This window comes from Ranitomeya imitator, chromosome 2, assembly GCF_032444005.1.
Source record: "Ranitomeya imitator isolate aRanImi1 chromosome 2, aRanImi1.pri, whole genome shotgun sequence".
NCBI lineage: Eukaryota > Metazoa > Chordata > Amphibia > Anura > Dendrobatidae > Ranitomeya > Ranitomeya imitator.
The window spans coordinates 541703848-541728542 of NC_091283.1; the positions used below are offsets into that span (position 1 = coordinate 541703848).

The following is a 24695-nucleotide window of genomic DNA, read 5'->3' on the forward strand; positions in this document are numbered from 1 at the left end:
TCACATTTCTCTGTAGTCCTCCCTCCCTTCTTATACTTTTTCGGACCATTTTCCAAATTCCTTGGCCGCAGGATTTACGTAAACAAGTTTATTTTTAGGCCTGAGGTCTCGCTCTGATTAGACTGGTTCCCTACTTTCCCACCAGCTCAGCAGCAAAGGAGTCTGGGAATCTGGAAGGATTATGTACGGGTACATTTCTTATTAAAAGTTACTTCTCGTGGTATGCGACAGGAAATGGCCATATCGTCTAAGGGATGGCCTGTCTAAGCCTAAGGCTATATGCGCACGTTGAGTATTTGCTTGCAGACATTTCTGCAATGTTTCTGCATCTCTTGGCAGCAAAAACCCGTGTTTTGCAGCGTTTTTGATGCATTTTTGCTGCCGTTTTGTATGCGTTTTTGCACAGGAAAAAAGATTTTTTGAGCTAAATAAAGATATTTTTAAAACAGTTTTGTGATGTAATTTCTTGGTTCAACATCACCTTTTTCATTCTGACGCAGTAGCATCAGGGTAATGGGATTAGGGCTTGGTGTCAGCAGCTGTCATTCACACCAAGCCCTAGGTTTAGTAATAAAGAGGTGTTAAGGTACCGTCACACTAGACGATATCGCTAGCGATCCGTGACGTTGCAGTGTCCTGGCTAGCGATATCGTCCAGTGTGACACGCAGCAGCGATCAGGCCCCTGCTGTGCTGTCGCTGGTCGGGGAAGAAAGTCCAGAACTTTGTTTCGTCGCTGGACTCCCCGTAGACATCGCTGAATCGGCGTGTGTGACACCGATTCAGTGATGTCTTCACTGGTAACCAGGGTAAACATCGGGTTACTAAGCGCAGGGCCGCGCTTAGTAACCCGATGTTTACCCTGGTTACCATCGTTAAAGTAAAAAAAACAACCGCTACATACTTACCTACCGCTGTCTGTGCCCGGCGCTCTGCTTCTCTGGTCTGGCTGTGAGCACAGCGGCCGGAAAGCAGAGCGGTGACGTCACCGCTCTGCTTTCCGGCTGCCCGGCGCTCACAGCCAGACCAGAGAAGCAGAGCACCGGGGACAGACAGCAGTAGGTAAGTATGTAGCGGTTGTTTTTTTTACTTTTAGGATGGTAACCAGGGTAAATATCGGGTTACTAAGCGCGGCCCTGCGCTTAGTAACCCGATGTTTACCCTGGTTACCGGCATCGTTGGTCGCTGGAGAGCTGTCTGTGTGACAGCTCTCCAGCGACCAAACAGCGACGCTGCAGCGATCCGGATCGTTGTCGGTATCGCTGCAGCGTCGCTTAGTGTGACGGTACCTTTAGCCAGACACCTTTATTACTAAATCGGTAAGTAAAGAGATAAATAAACACACACAGACACATTGTCACCAGCCTATGTAGCAGCATTAGCAGAATGAACCTACATAAGTTGGAACCAAATAGCAACTGTTAATTTTTACCAAAATTGAAAAAAAAAAAAGGATGTGGGCTCACTCGTAATTTTTTTAACCAGTAGAGGGAAAGCTGACAGCTGAGAGCTGATGTTAATGTTCTGGGAAGGAGCTAAAAGCCATAAAGGTTCCCAGGCTATTAATATCAGCTCACGCCGGTTTGCTTAGCCTTTAATTTTAGTTTACAGGGGGAGCTCAGAAAAAATGACGTAGTGTTCACCTATAAAATTTAACCAGCAAAGGCTCAGCAGAAAGCTGCGGACTGATATTACTAGCTTGGGAAGGAGCCATGGATATTGTCCCCCTCCCAGACTAAAAACTTAAGCTCTCATCCGCTCCAGAAATGGCGCATCAATGAGGCACTTAGCCTCTCTCTCTTCCCACTTGCCAGGGCCGGCGTCAGCACCCAGAGCACCCGGACAAGTGTCGGGGCCCTGAGCAGGCAGGGGCCCACTCGCCTTCGGGGACACTGGCGCACTATAGTGCCGGCCCCCGGAAGTGGACCCCCCTGCCTGTTCCCGGGCCCCGACACTTGCGATACTTACCTCTCCCGGTTCCAGCGCTGCAGCATCTTCCATCCTCTGACTGTGATGTTCAGGTCAGAGGGTGCGATGACATCACCAGTGCGTGCCCTCTGCCTGAGCAGTCGCAGCACAGAGAGCAGGAAGACGCCAACGGGGAGGAGTCCAGAGCAGAGCAGCATCAAGCAAGGAGAGGTGAGTATTTCATTTTTTTTTTTATATTTGGAGCAATATATGGGGACAATCAGAAGGGGCCCATATATGGAGCATTATATGGGGCTAATTCTATATGGAATATCTTATGGAGCCAATAATATAGGGAGCATCTTATGAAGCCAATTCTATAGGGAGCATTATATGGGGCAATTTAATATGGAGCCTCTTATGGGGCAAATTCAATATGGAGCAGTATATGGGGCCAATTACATATGGAGCAGTATATGGGGCCAATAATATGTGAAGCATCTTATGGGACTAATTATATATGGAGCATTTTATATGGCCAATTATATATGGAGAATTATATGGGGCCCATTATACATGGAGCATCTTATGGGGCCAATTGTTTTTGAAGCATTATATGGGACCAATTCTGTAAGGAGCATTATGTGGGGCCCATTCTGTAAGGAGTATTATATGGGACCCATTCTGTAAGGAGCATCATATGGGGCCCATTCTGTATGGAGCAATATATGGGACTCAGTATACTGTATGGGGCCGATCATATACTGTATGGAGCATTATATATGGAGCAATAGATGGGGCCCATCATATACTGTATATAGAATTATATGTTGCTCACTATACTGTATGGAGCATTATATGGGGTCCATTCTGTATGGAGCAATGTATGCGGCTCATTCTGTATGGAGCACTCTGTGGTGCCCATTATACTGTATGGAGCATTATATGAGGCTCATTATTCTGTATGGAGCATAATATTGGGCTCATTATTCTGTTTGGAGCAATATATGGGGCTCATTATTCTGTATAGAGGGCTATGTGGTTCCAATTATACTGTATGGAGCACTATATGGGGCCATTATACTGTATGGGGCAATATATGGGGCTCATTATTCTGTTTGGAGCAATATATGGGGCTCATTATTCTGTATAGAGGACTATACTGTCCGGTTTCTGAGCTAATGTAGAATGCACAATAGATATCACTCATGTAATGTAAGAAGTAAGTGAAATCTTTGGCATTGTACTATTCCTATATTTCTATGCTATATCTGTGCATTATGAATTGTGGTATGTGTTAAAGGGGCTCACCGGGACTCTTTCGCCCAGGGTCCATGAAAACCTGGAGCCGGCCCTGCAACTTGCCCTGGTGCAGTGGCAAGTGGGGTGATAGTTGAGGGGATTGATGTAACCTATGTATTGTCAGGTGACATCAAGCCCAGAGGTTAGTAATGGAGAGGCGTCTTACTTATGTCATTGCCCATTCATCTGAAGCCAACGTCTCCTGTAAATTAATTAAATAATAAACAACAATATTCTTCACGTGTCCGCAGAGAAGATAATAATCCATAATGTCTCACAACGATCCTGATAACATTGAGAGCAATCACTCATGTGGCTGCTCTCAAGAACAGCCGGCTTCAAACTGACAGGAGTGTGTAATCGTTCCTGTAGTGTATAGCGCTGAGCTACGGTGAGAGAGTTGATCGGAGCTCATCAACTTATAAGCCCCGGTGATCTCACTTACGGCACCACCGCTGCGTGAGAAAGTTCTATAACGCTTTTGTCAGTGTGTAGCTGGCGGCCGGTTGGAGCAGTCACATCTCCTGATGTGATTGTTCTACAAGTGAGATCACCATGGTAAAAAAAAAAATTATGGGATTGCACTTTTTTTGCAATTTCACGGCACTTTAGATATTTTTCCCGTTTTCCAGTACACACTATGGTAAAAGCCAATGGTGTCATTCAAATATACAACTTGTCCCGCAAAAAACAAGCCCTCACATGGCCATAAAGACTGAAAAATATAAAAGTTATGGCTCAGGGAAGAAGGGGAGCAAAAGACGGAAACGGAAAACACCAAGGTCACAAAGGGGTTAAACACCAATCACAAGACGGATTTCTTCAACCCAGGTATCATTTTAATCAGTGTAAGGCTATGTGCGCTTGTGGAATTTTTTGTGCGGTTTCTGCATCTCTTGCAGATTTTCATGTGTTTTTGAAAATCTATAGACCTAAATAAAGATATATTATTAAAAGAATTGTGATGTCATTTCCTTGTTCAGCATCTTCAGCCAGATACCCTCATTAATATTAAATAAAGACACACCTACCCACGCACACACACGCACACACACACACACACACACACTTTAACATAATTAACCTACATATGCTGTAACAAAACAGCAACTGTTATCTGTGTGAAATGTAATATCTGTTTATTTTTCAAAATATTTTTTTTTAAATTGCGTGGGCATAATTTTAATAACCAGAAGAGAATGCCGACAGCTGAGGACTGATGTTAATATTCTGAGAAGGAGCCAATAGCCATAAAGGTTCCCAGGCTATTAATATCAGCTCGCACCTGTTTGCTTAGCCTTTACTGGCTAGTTTACAGGGGAGCCCCAGAAAATTTATTACATGGGGTACCCCTATAAAATCGAACAAGCAAAGGCTAGGCAGACAGCTGCAGGATGATATTAATATCCTGGGAAGGGGCCATAGATATTGGCACGCCCCCAGGCTAAAAACATCAGCTCTCAGCCGCCCCAGAAAAGGCACATCTCTAAGATGCGCGAGTTTTGCAAGTGGGGTTCATATTTGTGGGGTTGATGTCACCTTTGTATTGTCAGGTGAAATCAAGCCCACTGCTTAGTAATGGAGAGGTGTCTACAAGACACCTATCCATTACTAATCCTATAGTTGTATCCATTACTAATCCTATAGTTGTATTGTAAATAAAGACACAGTCAGAATAAAGTCCTTTATTTGAAATAATCACACAGACTTCTTTATTGAATCTTATTTTACCATACTTATTGAACTCCTAATCCCCAACGTCATTGTCTCCTGCAACAAAAATAAAATAATAAACCAACATATAATACTATCCTGTCCGACGTAGTCCACAATAACAAGTGTCCCACGGCGATCTCAAGTGTAAAACAGTCACATCAGGAGATGTGACCGCTCTAAATGGCCTCCGATGATACAATGACAGGAAGTAATCGCTCCTGCAGTGTATCACTGAGTCACCATGAGAGTTCACTGGAGTTAATCAGCTCAGGTGCTCACTTACGGCACTGCTGCATGAGAACTTTCCGACTAAGTGGTGCCATAAATGAGAGCACCGAAGCTGATCAGCTGATGAACTCCGGTGAACTCTCACTGTGGCTCAGTGACATACTGTCAGTGTATCGTCCGCGGCCGGGTGAGATCGACTTGTGACACTCGGTATTAAATGGACTACGGTGGAAAGGAGAGTATATGTTGGTTTATTATTTTTGATTGCTTGCAGGAGACGCAGGCATCGGGGATTAGGTGTTCGAGTATGTATTGTGTATGTGAATATGTAAATGTTTTGATTTTTTTTTTACAACACAGGCGCCGTATGATGAGACTATGCTCCCATCATCGGCTCATGCTGTCACTGTTATATTTGACAAAACACGTAGCCAGATGGGAGTAGTAGTCCCATCAAACGATGCCTGGGTGCACACACACAGACACCTGTAGACAGACGCACACACAGACACCCGCAGACAGGCACGCACATATTCTCCACCCACACATATTCTCCGCCTACACACTCCTCCTTCTTCTGACATCATTTCCCTTTGACAAATCGCAGCGTTTTAGGCAGCAAATCTGCAAACCTTTTTACAACTGCATTTTTGCTGCGGATTTGACTGACTCAATGGAAGTCAGTAGGTGCAGAAACGCTGCAGAGCCGCAAAAAGAATTGACATGCAGCGGAAAATAAAATCCTGTGAATCAGGACAAAATTTTCCGCAGCATGTGCACACCAATTCTGGATGCCCATTGAATAACCTTGCTTGAGCAATCCTTTGCGGATTTGGTGCAATTCCGCACAGAAAAATCGCTGCTGATCCACATCGTGTGCACATAGCCTAACCTGACAGTGCCTGTAGTGTAATTAGCAAAATCCTGAGGACAGGTTCACTTTAAGATGAATTAATTCAGCAAGTTGCTTTTACTGAATGTTTGTGCAGAGTTATCTGACCTGTGAATATTCTGGGAATCTGTCCCAACACTTAGCAGCTGTGACTTCCTGAAAGGATCTTGTCTTTATTAGGTATTTTCCACATGTTAGTATGCATTTCCCATTGCCAATATAACACCAACTTTTCCCAGCAGTGTACACAGATCGTCACCAATCACATCAGTCCTTACAGGCAGTTAATAGAGTATTAGAACAAGATGCATAGAAGACCTTCTTTTCATACAGAAACTGTGGGGCCTTGCCCAAATGGCAAACACAACTCTGATGCTCCCATTATTCCTACAGTTGAAGCCAGAAGTTTACATACACTATATAAAAAGACACATATGCATGTTTTTCTCACTATCTGACATGAAATCAGAATAAACCTTTTTCGTTTTAGGTCAATTCGGATTACCATAATTATTCATATTTGCCAAATGCCAGAATAATGAGAGAGAAGGTTTTAAGGCATTTTTATTACTGTACTTACTGCAAAGTCAAAAGGTTACATACATTTCATTAGTATTTGATACCATTGCCCTTAAACTGAATGACTTGGGTCAAACGTTTGGGATATCCTTCCACAAGCTTCTCACGATAGTTGGCCAGAATTTGGGCCCATTCCTCCTGACAAAACTGGTGTAACTGATGCAGGTTTGTAGGTCGCCTGGTTTGCACCGGCCTTTTCAGCTTTGCCCATAAATTTTCAATTAGACTGAGATTAGGGCTTTGTGATGGCCAATCCAAAACATTGACTTTGTTATCCTTAAGCCACTTTTTTTACCATTTTGGGAGTATGCTTCAGGTCATTGTCTTTTTGGAAGACCCATTTCCACCCAAGCTTTAACTTCCTGGCTGATGTCTTGAGATGTTGCTTCAGTATTGCCACATAATCTACTTTTCTCATGAAGCCATCTGTTTTGTGAAGTGCACCAGTCCCTCCTGCAACAAAACAACCCCACAACATGATGCTGCCACCCCCCGTGTTTCAGAGATGGGATGGTGTACTTAGGCCTCCTACATTTTCTCTTTTTCCTCCAAACGTAACGATGGTCATTATGCCCAAAAAGTTAAATTTTAGCTTCATCAGACCACAGAAATTAAGGTATGTGTTCCTGTATGCATTTGAAAACAATAATCTGGCTTTGTATGTTTCTTTTGGAGTATTGGCTTCTTCTTGGCAGAGTGACCTTTCAGTCCATGTTGATACAGTACTCGTTTCACTGTGGATATTGACAGAATCTTACCAGCTTCCGCCATCATCTTCACAAGGTCTTTTGCTTTTGTCCTTGGGTTGATATGTACATGTCGGACCAAAGCACGTTCATCTCTGGGACACCGAACCCTTGTGCTTCCTGAGCAGTATGATGGCTGGACATTCCCATCTTGTTTGTGCTTGAGTATAATTGTTAGTACAGATGAACGAGGCACCTTCAGGTATCTTGAAATTTTACCCAAGGATGAGCCAGACTTGTGCAAGTCCCTAATTCTCTTCCTGATATCTTGGCTAATTTCTTTAGACTTTCCCATGATGCTACACAAAGAAGCAGTGGGTTTCAGGTGTGTATTAAAATACATCCACAGGTGTGTCTCTATGTGTCTCGATGTTGCAAAAAAAATTCATAGCAATCTTAGTGTACATAAACTTTTGACTTTGCAGTCATTCATTTTGCATTTGGCAAATATTAATACAGTAATTATGGTAATCCTAACTGACCTAAAACGGGAAAGGTTTATTCTGATTTCATTTCAGATATTGAGAAAAACATGCATATTTGGCTTTTTATATAGCATATGAAAACTTCTAGTTTCAACTGTATGTACCACTGAAGCTGTGACCTTCTGCTCACTCACCTCACTTAGGCTAAAGGCCCCGTCACACATAGCGACGCTGCAGCGATACCGACAACGATCCGGATCGCTGCAGCATCGCTGTTTGGTCGCTGGAGAGCTGTCACACAGACCGCTCTCCAGCGACCAACGATCCCGAGGTCCCCGGTAACCAGGGTAAACATCGGGTAACTAAGCGCAGGGCCGCGCTTAGTAACCCGATGTTTACCCTGGTTACCATCGTTAAAGTAAAAAAAACAAACGCTACATACTTACCTACCGCTGTCTGTCCTCGGCGCTCTGCTTCTCTTGTCTGGCTGTGAGCACAGCGGCCGGAAAGCAGAGCGGTGACGTCACCGCTCTGCTTTCCGGCTGCCCGGCGCTCACAGCCAGACCAGAGAAGCAGAGCGCCGAGGACAGACAGCGGTAGGTAAGTATGTAGCGTTTGTTTTTTTACTTTTTAGGATGGTAACCAGGGTAAACATCGGGTTACTAAGCGCGGCCCTGCGCTTAGTTACCCGATGTTTACCCTGGTTACCAGCGAAGACATCGCTGAATCGGCGTCACACACGCCGATTCAGCGATGTCAGCGGGACCTCAACGATCAAAAAATGGCCCAGGCCATTCCGACACGACCAGCGATCTCACAGCAGGGGCCTGATCGCTGGTACGTGTCACACATAGCGAGATCGCTACTGAGATCGCTGTTGCGTCACAAAACTTGTGACTCAGCAGCGATCTCGCTAGCGATCTCGCTATGTGTGACGGGGCCTTTAGTGCATGTTGCCTCTTTGTCTACTGTCAGAGATATACTGTATATTCATTTGTTCTGATAAAGTAGCAACTCACTCAGGATAATAGGTAAAGCTGAAAAACTACAACTTACCCTGCCAATTCCTGTACAGACTAGAGATCCTGACCCCACAGCCCCTAGTGGTTCCTGTTTGAGCAGAGATAGTCGTAGCCGCAAACTAGAAGATGGCAACTCGAACCTACCTGAAAGGCTGTCAAGCGCTTCACATTCCACCTAAAAAGGGCAAAGCAGAGAATGAATTACCTACAAAAGGGAAAGTGTGCTGAAAAAGGAAAGATCCCAGAGTGAGTAAAATAAACCATGAAATACAAAATAAATTATAAAGTACGTACTACTAATATGCACCCTACTTTCTAAAAATAAAAAAAAAGATGGGTTCAGTGTACAGAACAGAAACAGCAAAGAGATAAACCCTAGATGGAATATCACTGACTGGATTTAAACTACAGCACAATGTCTGAACATCCAAATGAGACTATCACCAGAAGGAAATGCCAGCAGGTGGAAAAAATATAAAGCAGCACTCGAAAGGTGACATGGCATACAAAAGAAAACACCTGTGTTATGCTAAATAGACTGAAGCCAGAATAACAGAACATAAACACCCAGAGAAAAGGTGTATCTGTTGTGGCTTGGTGGCTAGAGAAGCTGACCACAAAACACAGGCTCACGGGTTCAATCCCAGGAGTATGACATCATTGTGCATATATCCAACATTGGCAAATCTTAGCAGATGCTGTGACATCCATCTACCATGGGGCTGCACTTTAAAAAAACAAAGGCCCTTATTCAACAAAGTCTTTGCACCAAAAATCTGGGCTAAAACACTTTGATAAGTCACAAAATGTTTGCACAACTTGAGGTTGTGCAAAAATGTTGTGACTTTTGGCATTTTCACTCCAGTTTGCACCTGATTCATTAAGGGGGGTGCGTATCTTAATGAAGAAGGAATGTCTGACTCCTACATACCCCCTCATGAAGATTGGCCTTGTTCACATCAGTCTATGATCTGAGCCATTATATTTTTCAGTGGCCCTCTGTAAGAGCATAGCTTGCTACACTTTCCTATACAGTTTACTAAACTGTATCTAGATGCTAATCCATCTGAACGAGACCAAAAGGACAATTTTTTTTTACCTCAGACTAATAAATGGAGGCCTAGTAGGTTGTTAGGCAGCATATCCTTATCAACCAGATTGACAGATATGACTGGCTGTTCAGTCCAAACCCTAATTTATAGCCGTTATCCTTCTTCTTAAAAACAGATATAAAGAAGGGAATAATACTCTTTTCTTTCTTCCTCTACAGTGGTCATGTGCCATGCTACTGTCGTCATCTCCCAACTTTGAATGATAACAAAGCAGGACAAACCAGTACCTTAACCTTGCCCAGTCCTCTATATGGGCCCACACAGATATTTTGCTCCTAGTGAACCCCTTTAGTGTTCTCAGACACTATGGTAACACTTTCAAGTCTCCTGAAGTTGCAGGTCTTGGCAGGGCCTTCAGTCTTCGCATAGACTGAACGGTGGAGGAAGGACCTGTCTTCTACTTGCTCCACTGTTATATTCAGGTGAATCTGTGACCTAAGGACATAGATACAGCCAACGTCAGCGCATACCCCCAGACCTCTTCAATTGCTGGATTTGGGAAGGTTAGCAGGTTTTACCACTGCGGCCACGGATGGTTACTAAAATGAGCTGGCCCAGCTGATAACCAATCCACGAGTATGTCCAGCCGCAGAGCAGTGATGGGGCGATGCGTCTCTACCGTAGTCAGGGGAGGTCATTCAGTTCCTCAGGCTGCCAATGTAATCAGATTGTTAGAAATATGTGTTTACCCCTGAACATTACAGATGGAAGGACATTGCCGCAGGACATCGAACATGTATTTATATTTAATTTTAGCTATATTTATACCATCTGATTTCTGCCAGCAGAAGTCCAGGGTAATGCCAGCAGTTTACAATCTGTTGGCCGTAAGTCTTGAATCACTTCGCTCTTACAGTGGTGCTTCTTTTTTCCTTTACTCTTCTATATATAGACTTTTATATTGTCGATCTGCATTCATTGAGGTGCATTGACTGGCTAACAATTGGCAAGTCTTAATGCACCATTAATGTACTCTCATCTATATCACAATCCCGTCCTGCACTCCCGCTCCTCTATTTTTACCGTTTGTCTCCCTTCCTCCAGTTTTTCTGACTCAGCACCATTATTACACAGATCATTCTCTCTTTCCCAGTGATTCAGCCTCCCGTCTCCCTCCTCTTCCTCCTCCTTCACACATTCAGTCTGCATTGCTGCCCCATCTCCTTTGCCCTTCATCTGACTGTCTGGGTGCAGGCATTGGCCCAAGCCCATAGATTATGTGGTTTCCCTCCCTTCCTTCAGGTGGTTAAATTAAACACGGCATATTGGCGTGGCGAAGCATTCCTTCCTGCTGGGCTTGCAACATCCCATGGCACTTTTAGAGGCATAATCCTGTGGTATAAGTTTAGCCCTCTGGCATGAGACTTTCTTAACCAACTATTCTGATATTTTTCCAAGGCCTCGCACTTCTGATTTTTTCTTTCTTTTTAAAGATGCTCTATCATGGTGATTTCATATATTTTTATAATGAACGGAAAGGAGCAAAGTATTAGTTAATCCCCATAGAGGGCAAGAGTCACACGTGTATAAAACGTTAATTGGAGAAACATCTACACCAAGGCAATATTTCCTAAAAAGGCCTATATTGTAATCCTAAACAGGATCTGTCAACTCTCCTGACTGCTGATGTCAGCAGAAATAGGGACAATGCACACATAGGGTAATAGAGTTAGAGCAGGGGGAATAAAGGGCGGGATTGTGCTCACCTTTATGGGTTGTGACGGGAGCAACTCCCCCAGAGGCACGTACCGTAAGTATCTGCTGCTGCTCCTTGTGCAGAAGGATGATCTTCAGCAAAATATTGGAAAACATAGCGATGTCCATGGTTAAATTGCTGCCCTGCCGGATACAGATGAATATTCATACAGGATAGTGGTGCAAAAGTATTTGTGATTTATTTATCAACTAGATGGAGACAAGGGCGGTAATGTCATGATGGGGGCAGGCTTTGCAGCATTGAGAATCTCTCCCCCATATGCTCACCCACCTATCCACTCTCTCTTTCCCCATGTGCTGACTTCTCCTGCCTGTGCTCTCTTCTTTGACCTGTCTACCCCATGTGCTATCCCCCCTTGTCTGCTGTCTCTCTCCTTCCTGTGCTATGTTCTCCCCTCATGTGCTGTTCCGTTTGACTGTCTCCCCCCTGTGCTCTGTCTCTGTCACCCCTGTGCGCTTTGATCGCAGAGGATACATTTTTTAGGTAAAATATTGTTTAAAACAGTCAGTGAAATATTTTACCTCACAAAATGAATCCTCGGTGATCTTCTGCTGTAATGTCAGTATTGTCTTTTGCTTCCTCCCCTGCCCAGGAGATGTGGTATGCTCCGTACACGGTCAGACAGACAATTTTTAAAATGAACTTTCGTTTGTGGGAAAACCTCTTTAATGTGACCGGCTTCCTCTGCCTGTAGACACATCACGCATCTGTCTCTGGGATCAGCCGAATGATTCACTGCGCCTGAGCGTAATTTGCGCAGGCGCAGTAAATCAGACCGCCGCCATCTTTGTGCTAACAGATAGCGGCAGTCACATTAAAACTGTGCATGTGCTCCTCCTGTACAAAGATGGCGGTGGTTAGTGAATCATTCGGCTGATCCCGGCGACGTGTTCACAACGGTGTTCCGCTGTTGGTACCGCGCAAGAGGCTGCGTACGGCATATACAGTGTGTGTGTGTGTGTGTGTGTGTGTGTGTGTGTGTGGTGCGTACGGCGTATACAGTGTGTTTGTGTGTGTGATGCTTACAGCATATACTGTGTAGGTGTGCGCGCATGTGAGCGGTGCGATGGTGTTCCACTGGTGGTAACGCGCAAGATGCTACGTATGGCGTATACAGTTGGTGTGTGTGTGTGTTTGTGTGTGGTGCGTACGGCGTATAAAGTGTATTTGTGTGTGTGTTGCTTACAGCATATACTGTGTGTGTGCGCATGTGAGTGGTGCGATGGTGTTCCACTGGTGGTACCACGCAAGAGGCTGCGTATGGCGTATACAGTGTGTGTGTTTGTGTGTGGTGCATACGGCGTATAAAGTGTGTTTGTGTTGCTTACAGCATATACTGTGTGTGTGTGTGCATGTGTGTGGTGCGATGGTATTCCGCTGGTGGTACCGCGCAGGAGGCTGGTACCACCAGCAGTTTCCATATTGAGGCACCCATCACTTGGGTGTCCCAATATAGCGGTTGGTGATCTTCCGCCACTTGGAATTCTGGGATCCGGACACATCTGGACAGAACAGGATATGAAGACATTACAAGGTAAGTATATATTAAGGCTTCTTTCACACTTGCGTCGTTTGGAATCCGTCACAATGCATCGTTTTGGGGAAAAAACGGATCCTGCAAATGTGTCCGCAGGATGCGTTTTTTTACCCATAGACTTGTATTGCCGACGGATCGCGTTGTGTGGCCATACGTCGCGTCCATTGTGCACTGGATGTGTCGTGTTTTGGACCGCCTGCACAAAAAAAGTTCAAGGGAACGTTTTTTTTGTACATCGCATCCGACATTTCCTACCACGCATGCGCGGCCGGAACTCCGCCCCCTCCTCCCCGGACTTTAGAATGGGCAGCGGATGCATTGAAAACTGCATCCGCTGCCCACATCGTGCAAAATTTTCACAACGTGCGTCGGTATGTCGCGCCGACGCTTAGCGACTGACCCGTACCGACGCAAGTGTGAAAGAAGCCTAAGATGCGTTTCGGAGCTGCAAGTCAATGCCTATATTGTTCTCCTAAAGAGGATGGGTCAACTTTCTTGACTGTAGTATCTTTTCTTAGAACTCTGCACTATGCCTTTTCCTTTGTTAATCCTCCTGGTAATATATGAAGAAATTGACAATTGAGATTTCACATTACCCTTGTTAACAGCACTTAAAGGGCTTGTCGGGGCAAAATAAAATATTGTCAGGGGACGGGATATTTAAAAAATAAACAAACTCTGACCGCTCTGTGGTGTTTGCAGAGACAGGAAGTGGTGGTGTCACTATTTCAACCACTGCTGGACCGCTGCAACCTGTGATTGGCTGCAGAGGTCTGGTGGCTCATGAAACATTTAATGAGGATGCGACTGGCGGACCAGTGACATCAATGATTACTGTCTCTGCACAGCCTGTGATGGACCCTGGTCAGTGCCGTTAAGCAAGTATGAATGGGTTTGTTCATTTTTATATATCTTATGGGGTTAATTTTATTTAGATGGGTGATGGATCTATGGCTTGCAGTAACATCTTACTTAACAAGTCCGTTCTTCTGTTATTTTTGGCTATAAATACCGACTGCTATGATATAGGTTAGGTGGCCTAGAAGCTTCTTACAGTGTCTGCTATCATATGCTATGTAACAAGTGTGGGTGCTTGGCTGGCAAGGAGATTTTATCCTGTCTGTTTATTTCAGGCCCTTACATGTCCCTGAGGAAAAAGACAGCCTCATATCACCACCGAGCAGCAAGGTTACATGCAAGGACGACCAGGATGTCATAGTGAAAGGTAAAGAAATATTCACTGATTACTGGTGGTCATCAACACAAGTAGGATGGTGGGAGTTGGAAACGTAAAAGGAAGTGGTGGGAGGATTGGCTAGTGACCAGGACTAGTGATATCAAATGTACTAGTGTATAAAAAGTTCAGCCAGCTTCCATGTCTTGTAAGATCCATCCCACATAAACAATCAGCCTTCAAAGACAGGTTTTGATTTATGAGGATGCCAGACTGTAGGCCGACCTTGCCCATATTGGCGGATTGGGACAATTTTAATTGAATGTTTGGTCGGTCACTGCTCATCATTACATGATACAAGTTCTTTATTCACTGTACAAATCACAAGCGCATATCACTTTACAGTAAGAGTTAGGCTGGCCATACACATTAGATGGCTATCTGCCAAATACTTTGGCCAATCGTTCAGCCAACAGCCATTCAGCAGACAACCCATGCACAGCAGCGCTCGCTCAGTCGGCAGCTCATCTCAGGGATAAAAATGTGATTGGTAGTCCAAAATAGGACATGTGAAATCAATTTCTTCCTCTACCAACAGCGCCCCCATTCACACCAGACCACCTTCTGAACCAGTCAATGTCGGCGGGTTCAGCTGACACTAGTTAAGTGTGTATTATGTGCTCCATTCATCATTTGTGGTTTTTCTGAAGTTTCTTTTTTTATTGTGGTATTCATTGACTTTTTGATTGCGCCAAACTCATCAAAGTGGCAAACATGGTTCATGAATTTTACACAAAGTTTAAACCGGTCTTTACTCTCCTTAACTGCTTTTGTCCCTGAAAAAAATATGCGGTACTTAGAATCACTCCAGGAGGTGACTGAAGTACATTTGAGAAACATTTTGTAACTTTTTGAAAAGTGACAAAAAGCAGCCAAACAAATCTGGAAACCTTAAACCCCACCTAAAACCCACAAAACAACACAGAAATATAAAATAAACTTCAAAAACTGTGCAAATGGAAAGATGAATTTACTAGAAAGAAAAATTGTGAAAAACACAAAAATCTTGACAATAAAACAGACACAAATGCAATAATGAATTGAGCCCTATATTTTTGTGAGCAGTCCTTTTTGATTTTGGTGTCCTTACTGACCTTTGATCCTAAACCAAATCTATTGCTTGTCGAATGTCACACTGTGGTACGTCAATGTGTGATATTGCCTCTAATTGTAACCTATGGGAAGGGACATGAAATCCTAAATGCTGATGTTATGCATTTTGGAAAAGTCGCAGATGATAAATCAGACGAAAACATCTGGACCTCACCCACAATTACAAACATAACAAAAAAACAGGTGAAAAATAGACTTAAAGAAAGGTGTAAATGGAAAGATAAATATGGCAAAAACTAAAAACAGGTGCAAAAAAAGACAAAACTAGACAAAGTTGCAAATGCAATCATGAATCAGCCCTTAAATCTGGTCAGCAGTTCTGACAGATAGAAGTGTTTAAAACATTAACTGACAGCTATTCTTCCCCACCCTCGCACCCAATCTCCCTTTTTGGCAGAAGCTTATTTACCTTGAGACAAAAAGGATTGACCATTGAAATTCAATCTGAAATTTAAGGGGTTGTCCACTACTCAGACAACCACATCTCAATCAGCATGTTTGCCCCCAGTAAAATAACAACACATATATTCACCTCCGGTGTTGGTGCTGTTTCGGCAGTGTCAGCACTCTTTCTCCAAGGGATCACATGACATTGTTATATCACACGATCTCTGCGGCCAATCAGCGCTGGCTTCACTCTCCACGACTTCAGTCGATTCAGAGGTCAAGCAGAAGTAAGCGGCCAGCCGCAACCTCACTTCCTCTTGATGTCTGATTCCTCTAAAGGGAGAGTGAAGCCAGCGCTGATTGATCGCAGGGATCGTGTGACATAACAATGTCATGTGATCCCCGGGAGAACAAGTGCTGACACTGCCGGAACAGCGCCGATACCGGAGGTGAGTATATATATGTGTTGTTATTTTGCCAGGGGAAGCATGCTGATTGAGTTGGGGTTGCCCCAAGTACTGGACAACCCCTTTAATATGTTTTGCAACATCTTTGTGCATAAATATGAATTCCTGTTGTCTGTTCATTATGCACGGCCATACAACTAGAATAATCTCCACCAAATTTTGCACGTAGGTTAATCAGTCACTTCGGAAGGCTTCTGCTCTCTAGGACCTTCTGTTCTCAACATGTTTGAAAAAAAAAATGGAAATCAAAAGCAAATGTTAATTGAAACTCAGATATGCTGGCTCCATATCAGTAACAAGCGACAATTTAACCACAAACACACAAGCAACAAACAGTTAAAGAAAGTAGACCCATAAGAAGCCGGGTAATTGTACCAGTGAAATAAAAAAGCCTGTTATGATTCCTACATTGTCATTTATAGAGCATGTCTTTATTTTACTGTATTAAATTGGAAGGTTTTTGTTGGTTCTATCACACCTGCCATTATGTTTGCTCTATACACATACAGCGGACCTAGAGAGAAATGAATGGATGGACACCTGTCCATTGTGGAGTTAGCAGGAGAAGCTTTGTCATCACCATATTACATCCAGTTTTCCTCTCTCCTTTGCCTTAGGGTGGCTGCAGCGCGAGGTGTGTGGTGAAGCCAGACGGCCCTGGTCTAGGCTGAAGAAATACTGGTTTGTCCTGACTCCAGATTCCCTAGATTGTTACAATAGCAATGAGAAACCTAACAAACGCCTAGGAAGCTTGGTGCTCACCAGCTTGTGTTCTGTCATGTGGCCATCAAAACAAACTTACAAGGAGACAGGTGAGCCATAGCAACCATCATATCAGAACATAGCAGTCCCAGACATCCTGGACAAAGGTAGACATCCTACTCTTTATCTCTACCTTTTGATTTTTGCGGCACCATAGGCCACCCATAAACTTGTATGAGGCCTTATTGCACTTCGGTACACTTCCAGTTTCATACAGAGTCTAATGGAGGATTTTGTGCCGTGTGCTATCCGATTCTATCCTATTATAGTATTTTTTCCTTGAAGCTTTGGTTCAGGTGGAGAATTTCTATCTTACCATGTAACCACATCGGAGTTGCCTGGCCAGGTCTCACTACCTTGTAACTATCTTACTAAGCTGTCCATACACATTAGAAAGATGCTCGCCGAAGCCACCATTCTTGGTGACACATTCCAACCATCTAATGTGTGTGGTGTTCCCAACATTTGTACTCAGAGACTATAAGCCACCAACAAATGATAGCAGCTTACCCTCCTTTCAATATACCTGCTCAGCAGTTATGGTCAATAAATTCATTGGGACGGGAGGCCTTCACGTCTTTTGGATCTATCGGTTTACCTTTATTTAACCCTGGGTACAATCGTAATCAAATCATTGATAGACATCTTGTTCCAAAATGAGGTTTCACATCTTTGATGGGTATTAAGTATACAGTTCACTAATATTCTACTTGTCCCCAGGGTACTGGAATGTAACTGTGTATGGAAGGAAACACTGTTACCGCTTGTACACAGAACATCTCAATGAAGCAGTGCATTGGGTTTGCGCCATCCAGAAAGTGATTGACAGCAAAGACCCATTGGAGACTCCCACACAGCTGCTCATCAAAGACATTGAAGTGAGTAGACCAGACTGACCAGACCAGACTGACCAGACCAGGCTGACTGTAGACTGCAAGCTATCTAGTGCAGACAACAACAATACACATTCATGGAGAGTTGTAGAGGCCACAGTCTGACACCCAGAAAGTGTTATAGACGGGTCTCATTAAAATATAAGAGAGTCCAGCACCTGGGATAAAAATTTTTCCAGAGCTTTATTCTATTTCTTAAAAAATATAATACACATATTGGCAATTCCTAAACATGTAAAAACTCCCAATCTGTGTTAAGCTGAACAGACTTGCTCGCTCTTCCTATACTGCGCTGCATAATTGAGTACGCCAACTTTGAATAGTAAGATTTTAATCAATATTGCACGGAACACAAGAACAATTTCTAAAATTTTGACAAAACTGTTTCATAGAAAAAAAAATGAACCCGTAACATGAAAGTCAGGTTAATAATATCACTTTTTCATTACTAAGTCTTCAGTTTTACCTAAATCAGTTGATGCAAAAGTGAATACATCCCATTTAGTACACACATTTAATATTTTGTATGACCTCCATCATTTGTAAGTAATGCTATTTCCATTCTTAAAGAACAACTTTTTTTTAGAGCCTGGAAGCTGGAATGATGCACAACTTGTCTAGTACTAGATGTAGTAGTTTTTAACAAAGCCAAAGTGCGCTACACCAGAAATGTTCTCTAGTCCACAACTGGAGTAAGATTCATCAAGCTGTGGCGCTGCACCTCCGTCCTGTCCCAGTTCACCCATTTTACAAGAACTTGGAATAACTGGAGTGACAACACTAAGTCACAAAGTTTTTAGCATCTATGAATTCTGTTTAAATTGCTTTGATGAATCAGGGCCTATATGTGATGGCCTCAGTCTGTTGTGTATTCTTCTTTTCCCACAAGACGTATCCTCTAAATTATGCTTCAACCAGACTTTTCTGTCGTAACGTATTGCACAAAATGTAGCACTACCTCAATATCATATAATCTCAGCTATTCTACATCAAATATTTCTGAAAAAACAGGATATTGAGAGAAATCTCAAGCTTATTTTGAGTTTTGTAAGAAGGAAGTCTCGTGACGTTACATATGTTCTGTGTGTTCTGCAACAGTAGCGGATAACCGCTGTTGCGACAGTGCCACGAGAAATAAATTCTTACAATGTGTTTTCTTTTTTTTCTTCTTACTTGTTCTTCTTTCAGGAGAATCATTGCAATCAAGAAACTGTGGAGGAAATCTACAAACTGAATCCCATCCTACGGCATACAAAGAACCCGCTCTACGCTCCACTCTTACCCTTCCCCTATGGATCCGACGATCATTCCCGTAAGTGTTGTACGTAAATAGCAACAATGCGATCAAAGAGATTATTCAGCTATGAATGGAGACTGAAGGTGAAACATCTGGCTGTTACATCCTCCTTGGAAGGATTTCAAATTTGTGATGTCATGCATGTGATGTCATGAATGTGCCAGACTTGTGCAAAGGAAGAACGGTAAAATTTCGCACAGCTCCTTGTCTGTATAGACAGCAAATGTCGTGTCACCACCAGGGACAATAATTTCTCAATTAATTTTCCAGTATTTTGAGGTCACAGGTTCCATATGTCTTCTCAAACTCTTTTAAAGTTATTTTCTATTTCAATCCACTCTTGTTTTATCTGAACTCAATAAAGATAGTCCACATTATATAATGGCAAATATATAATATACATACCAGTATACCAGGGCCCAGAGGGTGCACTTGTCGAGGCAAAAAAAAGTGAGATAGGTCATGGAAAGGTGAGACAGGTTATGTAGTCAACTGCAAATGTTTGTTCTATGTTATCAGCCATATAGATTAGAGAAGAATTGCATTATAATAGTGAACTTCTGGATATGCACACCTGTATTTGCTTCTATAAGACAAATGTTACTAGTTCCCAATGACCTGATACACTCACTTGTAAATCATGTAAAAAAATGGAACATAGTTTTTAAGGTTGAAGGAAGACTTTAAGTCCATCTAGTTCAACACACAGCCTAAACTAACATGCCCTAACATATTGATCCAGAGGAAGGCAAAAAAAACCCATGTGGCAAACAGTAAGCTCCACACTGGGGAAAAAATTCCTTCCCAACTCCACATACGGCAATCAGATTAGTTCCCTGGATCAACACCATAACAAGGAATCTAGTGTAAAAAAGATCCTTACTCACACATATATATATATATATATATATATATATATATATATATATATATATATATATATATATATATATATATATGTATATATATATATATATATATATATATATATTAGTACCGACCAAAGTTTGGACACACCTTCTCATTTAAAGAATTTTCGGTATTTTCAAGACTATGAAAATTGTACATTCACACTGAAGGCATCAAAACTATGAATTAACACATGTGGAATTATATACTTAACAAAAAAGTGTGAAACAACTGAAATTATGTCTTATATTCTAGGTTCTTGAAAGTAGCCACCTTTTGCTTTGATGACTGCTTTGCACACACTAGGCATTCTCTTGATGAGCTTCAAGAGGTAGTCACCGGGAATGGTTTTCACTTCACAGGTGTGCCCTGTCAGGTTTAGTAAGTGGGATTTCTTGCCTTATAAGTGGGGTTGGGACCATCAGTTGTGTTGTGCAGAAGTCTGGTGGATACACAGCTGATAGTCCTACTGAATAGACTGTTAGAATTTGTATTATGGCAAGAAAAAAGCAGCTAAGTAAAGAAAAACGAGTGACCATCATTACTTTAAAGAAATGAAGGTCAGTCAGTCCGAAAAATTGAGGAAACTTTGAAAGTGTCCCCAAGTACCATCAAGCTCTACAAAGAAACTGGCTCACATGAGGACCGCCCCAGGAAAGGAAGACCAAGAGTCACCTCTGCTTCTGAGGAAAAGTTTATTCGAGTCACCAGCCTCAGAAATCGCAGGTTAACAGCGGCTCAGATTAGAGACCAGGTCAATTTCACACAGAGTTCTAGCAGCAGACACATCTCTACAACAACTGTTAAGAGGAGACTTTGTGCAGCAGGTCTTCATGGTAAAATAGCTGCTAGGAAACCACTGCTAAGGACAGGCAACAAGCAGAAGAGACTTGTTTGGGCTAAAGAACACAAGGAATGGACATTAGACCAGTGGAAATCTGTTCTTTGGTCTGATGAGTCCAAATTTGAGATCTTTGGTTCCAACCACCGTGTCTTTGTGCGACGCAGAAAAGGTGAACGGATGGACTCTACATGCCTGGTTCCCACCGTGAAGCATGGAGGAGGAGGTGTGATGGTGTGGGGGTGATTTGTTGGTGACACTGTTTGGGGATTTATTCAAAATTGAAGGCATACTGAACCAGCATGGCTACCACAGCATCTTGCAGCGGCATGCTATTTCATCCGGTTTGCACTTAGTTGGACCATCATTTATTTTTCAAGAAGACAATGACCCCAAACACACCTCCAGGCTGTGTAAGGGCTATTTGACCAAGAAGGAGAGTGATGGGGTGCTATGCCAGATGACCGGGCCTCCACAGTTACCAGACCTGAACCCAATTGAGATGGTTTGGGGTGAGCTGGACCGCAGAGTAAAGGCAAAAGGGTCAACAAGTGCTAAGCATCTCTGGGAACTCCTTCAAGATTGTTGGAAGACCATTCCTGGTGACTACCTCTTGAAGCTCATCAAGAGAATGCCAAGAATGTGCAAAGCAGTCATCAAAGAAAAAGGTGGGTACTTTGAAGAACCTAGAATATAAGACATAATAAAAATGTCTGAAACAACTGAAGTTAAGTATATAATTCCACGTGTCAATTCATAGTTTTGATGCCTTCAGTGTGAATGTACAATTTTCATAGTCTTATGAAAATGCAGAAAAATTACAATACACAATAGTACAGGATGCACGGCTCACCTCCTCCCCTCTATACACAGTGACATTTTCCAAGATCATAGCATTCTTAGAAAGCTCTCCTGTAGGAATCAATGAGTCAGAGCAAATTTTCTGGCTATTTTCAAGATGGCTGTTGTAAGGCATATGTGACGCCTGCCGCACCGGCTTCGCAGCATACTTACCTCTCCTGGCGTGTTTCCCTCGCTGCTACCGGTGCACTCCAGCGGTGTGCGCGCGCCTTCCGGTCTCTTCTCTTGACTCGCTGCCAGTCCCTGGCCCTCATTGGGTGCGCACTTCCTCTCTCTGGCCTGCAGACGCTCTGTTCTTCCACTCTATGATTCTGGAGGATCTTGACCCGGAAGTTCTGCAGCACTTGGTCTATTTAAGGTAACTCCTTCCTCTGCTCCATGCCTGATTGTCATTTGTCCTCACTTGACCCAGGTCCCTCTGAGCCTTGTTGCTTTCCAATGCGATTCTCTGTCCGTCTTGTATCTGTGCCATATCCAGTCCGTCCTGTGTCTCCGCCATACACTGCCTGTCCTGTGTTTCTGACATATCCAGTCTTTCCTGTGTTTCCGCCTTATCCAGTCCGTCCTGTTTTCTGCCATATCCAGCCCGTCCTGTGTCTCCGACATACCCTGCCAGTCCTGGGTGTCCGCCATATCCAGCCCGTCCTGGGCGTCCGCCATATCCAGTCCACTCTGTGTTTCAGTCACTGTCACTCTGTCCTGTGTCTCCGCCTTAGCCACTTCCGCGTCTTTCCTCTCCTGCTTCCTGTTCCCCAGTATCAGCTTCTGCGGCAATAGTCTCCCTTGGGCCTGCCCCTAACGCTCCCTGTATTGGGGTGGTCCACCAGGCCAGCTCACCCTTGGGAGGTTCGTTGTCGTGGTTCTGCGGGTTCACTCTTTGAGATCCATAAGATCTGACAGCATATCTGTAAATGCTGCATGCTTCACGGCCCCTTCTTTCTAGTGACTGGTGATGGTCAACTTCACTCCTGATCTGCAAAATACATAAAAAACCCATGGATCACAATCATACATAGTTTGCTTAAAGGGAACCTGTCACCCTGTTTTTTCAGTATGAGATGGTGACATCGCTGTTTCTTCCCCCAGATCTTGCATATCTTTCCGTTGGTGGCGTAGTGGTTTGCGCATGCCCAACTTCTGAATCCACTGCGCAGGCGAAGAAAAAACACGCAATCGGCGCTCTTTCCCTGGTGATTGGTGGGGGCGGCCATATTCCTGAGGCCGCGCGTGCGCATATGGAATCCTCTGCTGCCCGGGGCTTCAGGAAAATGGCCGCAGGATACCGCGCGTGCGCAGATGGAGATCGTGGCAGCCATTTTCCTGAAGCCGAGTTCGCATTTCACCAGTGAAAGAGCGCCGATCGCGCGTTTTTTCTTCGCCTGCGCAGTGGATTCAGAAGTTGGGCATGCGCAAACCACTTCGCCACCAACGGAAAGATATGCAAGATCTGGTGGAAGAAACAGCCTGATTGACAGGCGAAAACGGCGACTTTGGTAAGTTATTTCGGCAGCTTAGGTGGGGAATCAGGGTACACAAAATACACTATAGTAACGCACAGCTCAGGCCCTATTTAACAGTATTTTTATCTTATACTGAAAAAACGGGGTGACAGGTTCCCTTTAATGAGAGCCTAAGATGCTAAGGACCTCTACGATGACCAACATATTACTGATAATTTATGATTTGATAATCTGCAAAATTATAAATTTACCACAAATGTAGCTTGTCACTTGGTGGTTTCCCACTCCAGCTAATAAGGAAATCATTGTTTTTTGATGCAGACCCCAGGGAATTTGGAAATGTCTTAGTCATTCTCTGTCCTTTGATCCCTTGTCTCTGCTCCCTCCCTCCCTCCAGTCTGGCAGACAAAGCAGTGCAAACATCCCATATTAAATATTAAAATGAAAGCTTTTGGTCACGCTTCATATCTCATTTTATTTTTACCACATTTGTGCCTTTTCTCGGAAACCGTTCTGCTCAGATTTGTTCTATAAGGCAGCATTGTACAAATGCGTGAGACTATATTGGTTGTTGCATTAGGACAATCCCTAATACAGGAATCTGTACAAAGCACAAGCAATATGTGCACCTCTGGCATGGCCGAGCAGTTCAGTACACCTTCCTACAGACTTGGTTTCTATCTACCTTCACCCTTCTCTGGTTCCTGTAAAGCTAGAGCTAAGTAAGAAGATGGAAGAGATAGATGGAAAACTAGTAGCTGGGTGTACTGGAATGTTCGATCATGCCAAGGGTGTACCAAGCACATACAGCCATGGCAGAAAGAGTTGGCACCCGTGAAATTGTTCCAGAAAATGAAGTATTTCTCCCAGAAAATGATCGCAGTTACACATGTTTTGTTATACACATTTATTTCCTTTGTGTGTGTGGAGCAACACAGAAAAACTGTGGAAAAAGGGGCAAATTGGAATTAATTTCGAGCAAAACCACAAAAGTGGGGTTGACAATATTGTTGACACCTTTCAAAAATTGAGTGTGAACAACTTTGTTTCAAGCATATGATGCTCATTTAAACTCACAAGTGGCAAGTAACAGGGATGGTCAATATGAAAAGCACACCTGAAACCAGATAAAAAAAAGTGGGAGACGTTGACCCCATCTTTGCATTGTGTGTCTGTGTGTGCCACACTAAACATGGAGAACAGAAAGAAGAACTATCTGAGGACTTGAGAACCCCAATTTTTGAAAAGTATAAACAATCTCAAGGTTACAAGTCCATCTCCAGAGATCT

General features: G+C 43.4%; 1 protein-coding gene across 3 annotated transcripts in view; it reads left to right on the plus strand.

Moving 5' to 3' along the window:
• PLEKHH3 (pleckstrin homology, MyTH4 and FERM domain containing H3) overlaps positions 1-24695 on the plus strand; it is a 99414-nt gene that overhangs the window by 62633 nt on the left and 12086 nt on the right. For all 3 annotated transcript variants that reach the window (XM_069751912.1, XM_069751913.1, XM_069751914.1), the window contains 4 exons: positions 14316-14407; positions 17001-17195; positions 17866-18023; positions 19227-19350. In XM_069751912.1, coding sequence (XP_069608013.1) covers positions 14316-14407; positions 17001-17195; positions 17866-18023; positions 19227-19350 — 569 coding nt within the window. The remainder of the gene's footprint in view (positions 1-14315; positions 14408-17000; positions 17196-17865; positions 18024-19226; positions 19351-24695) is intronic.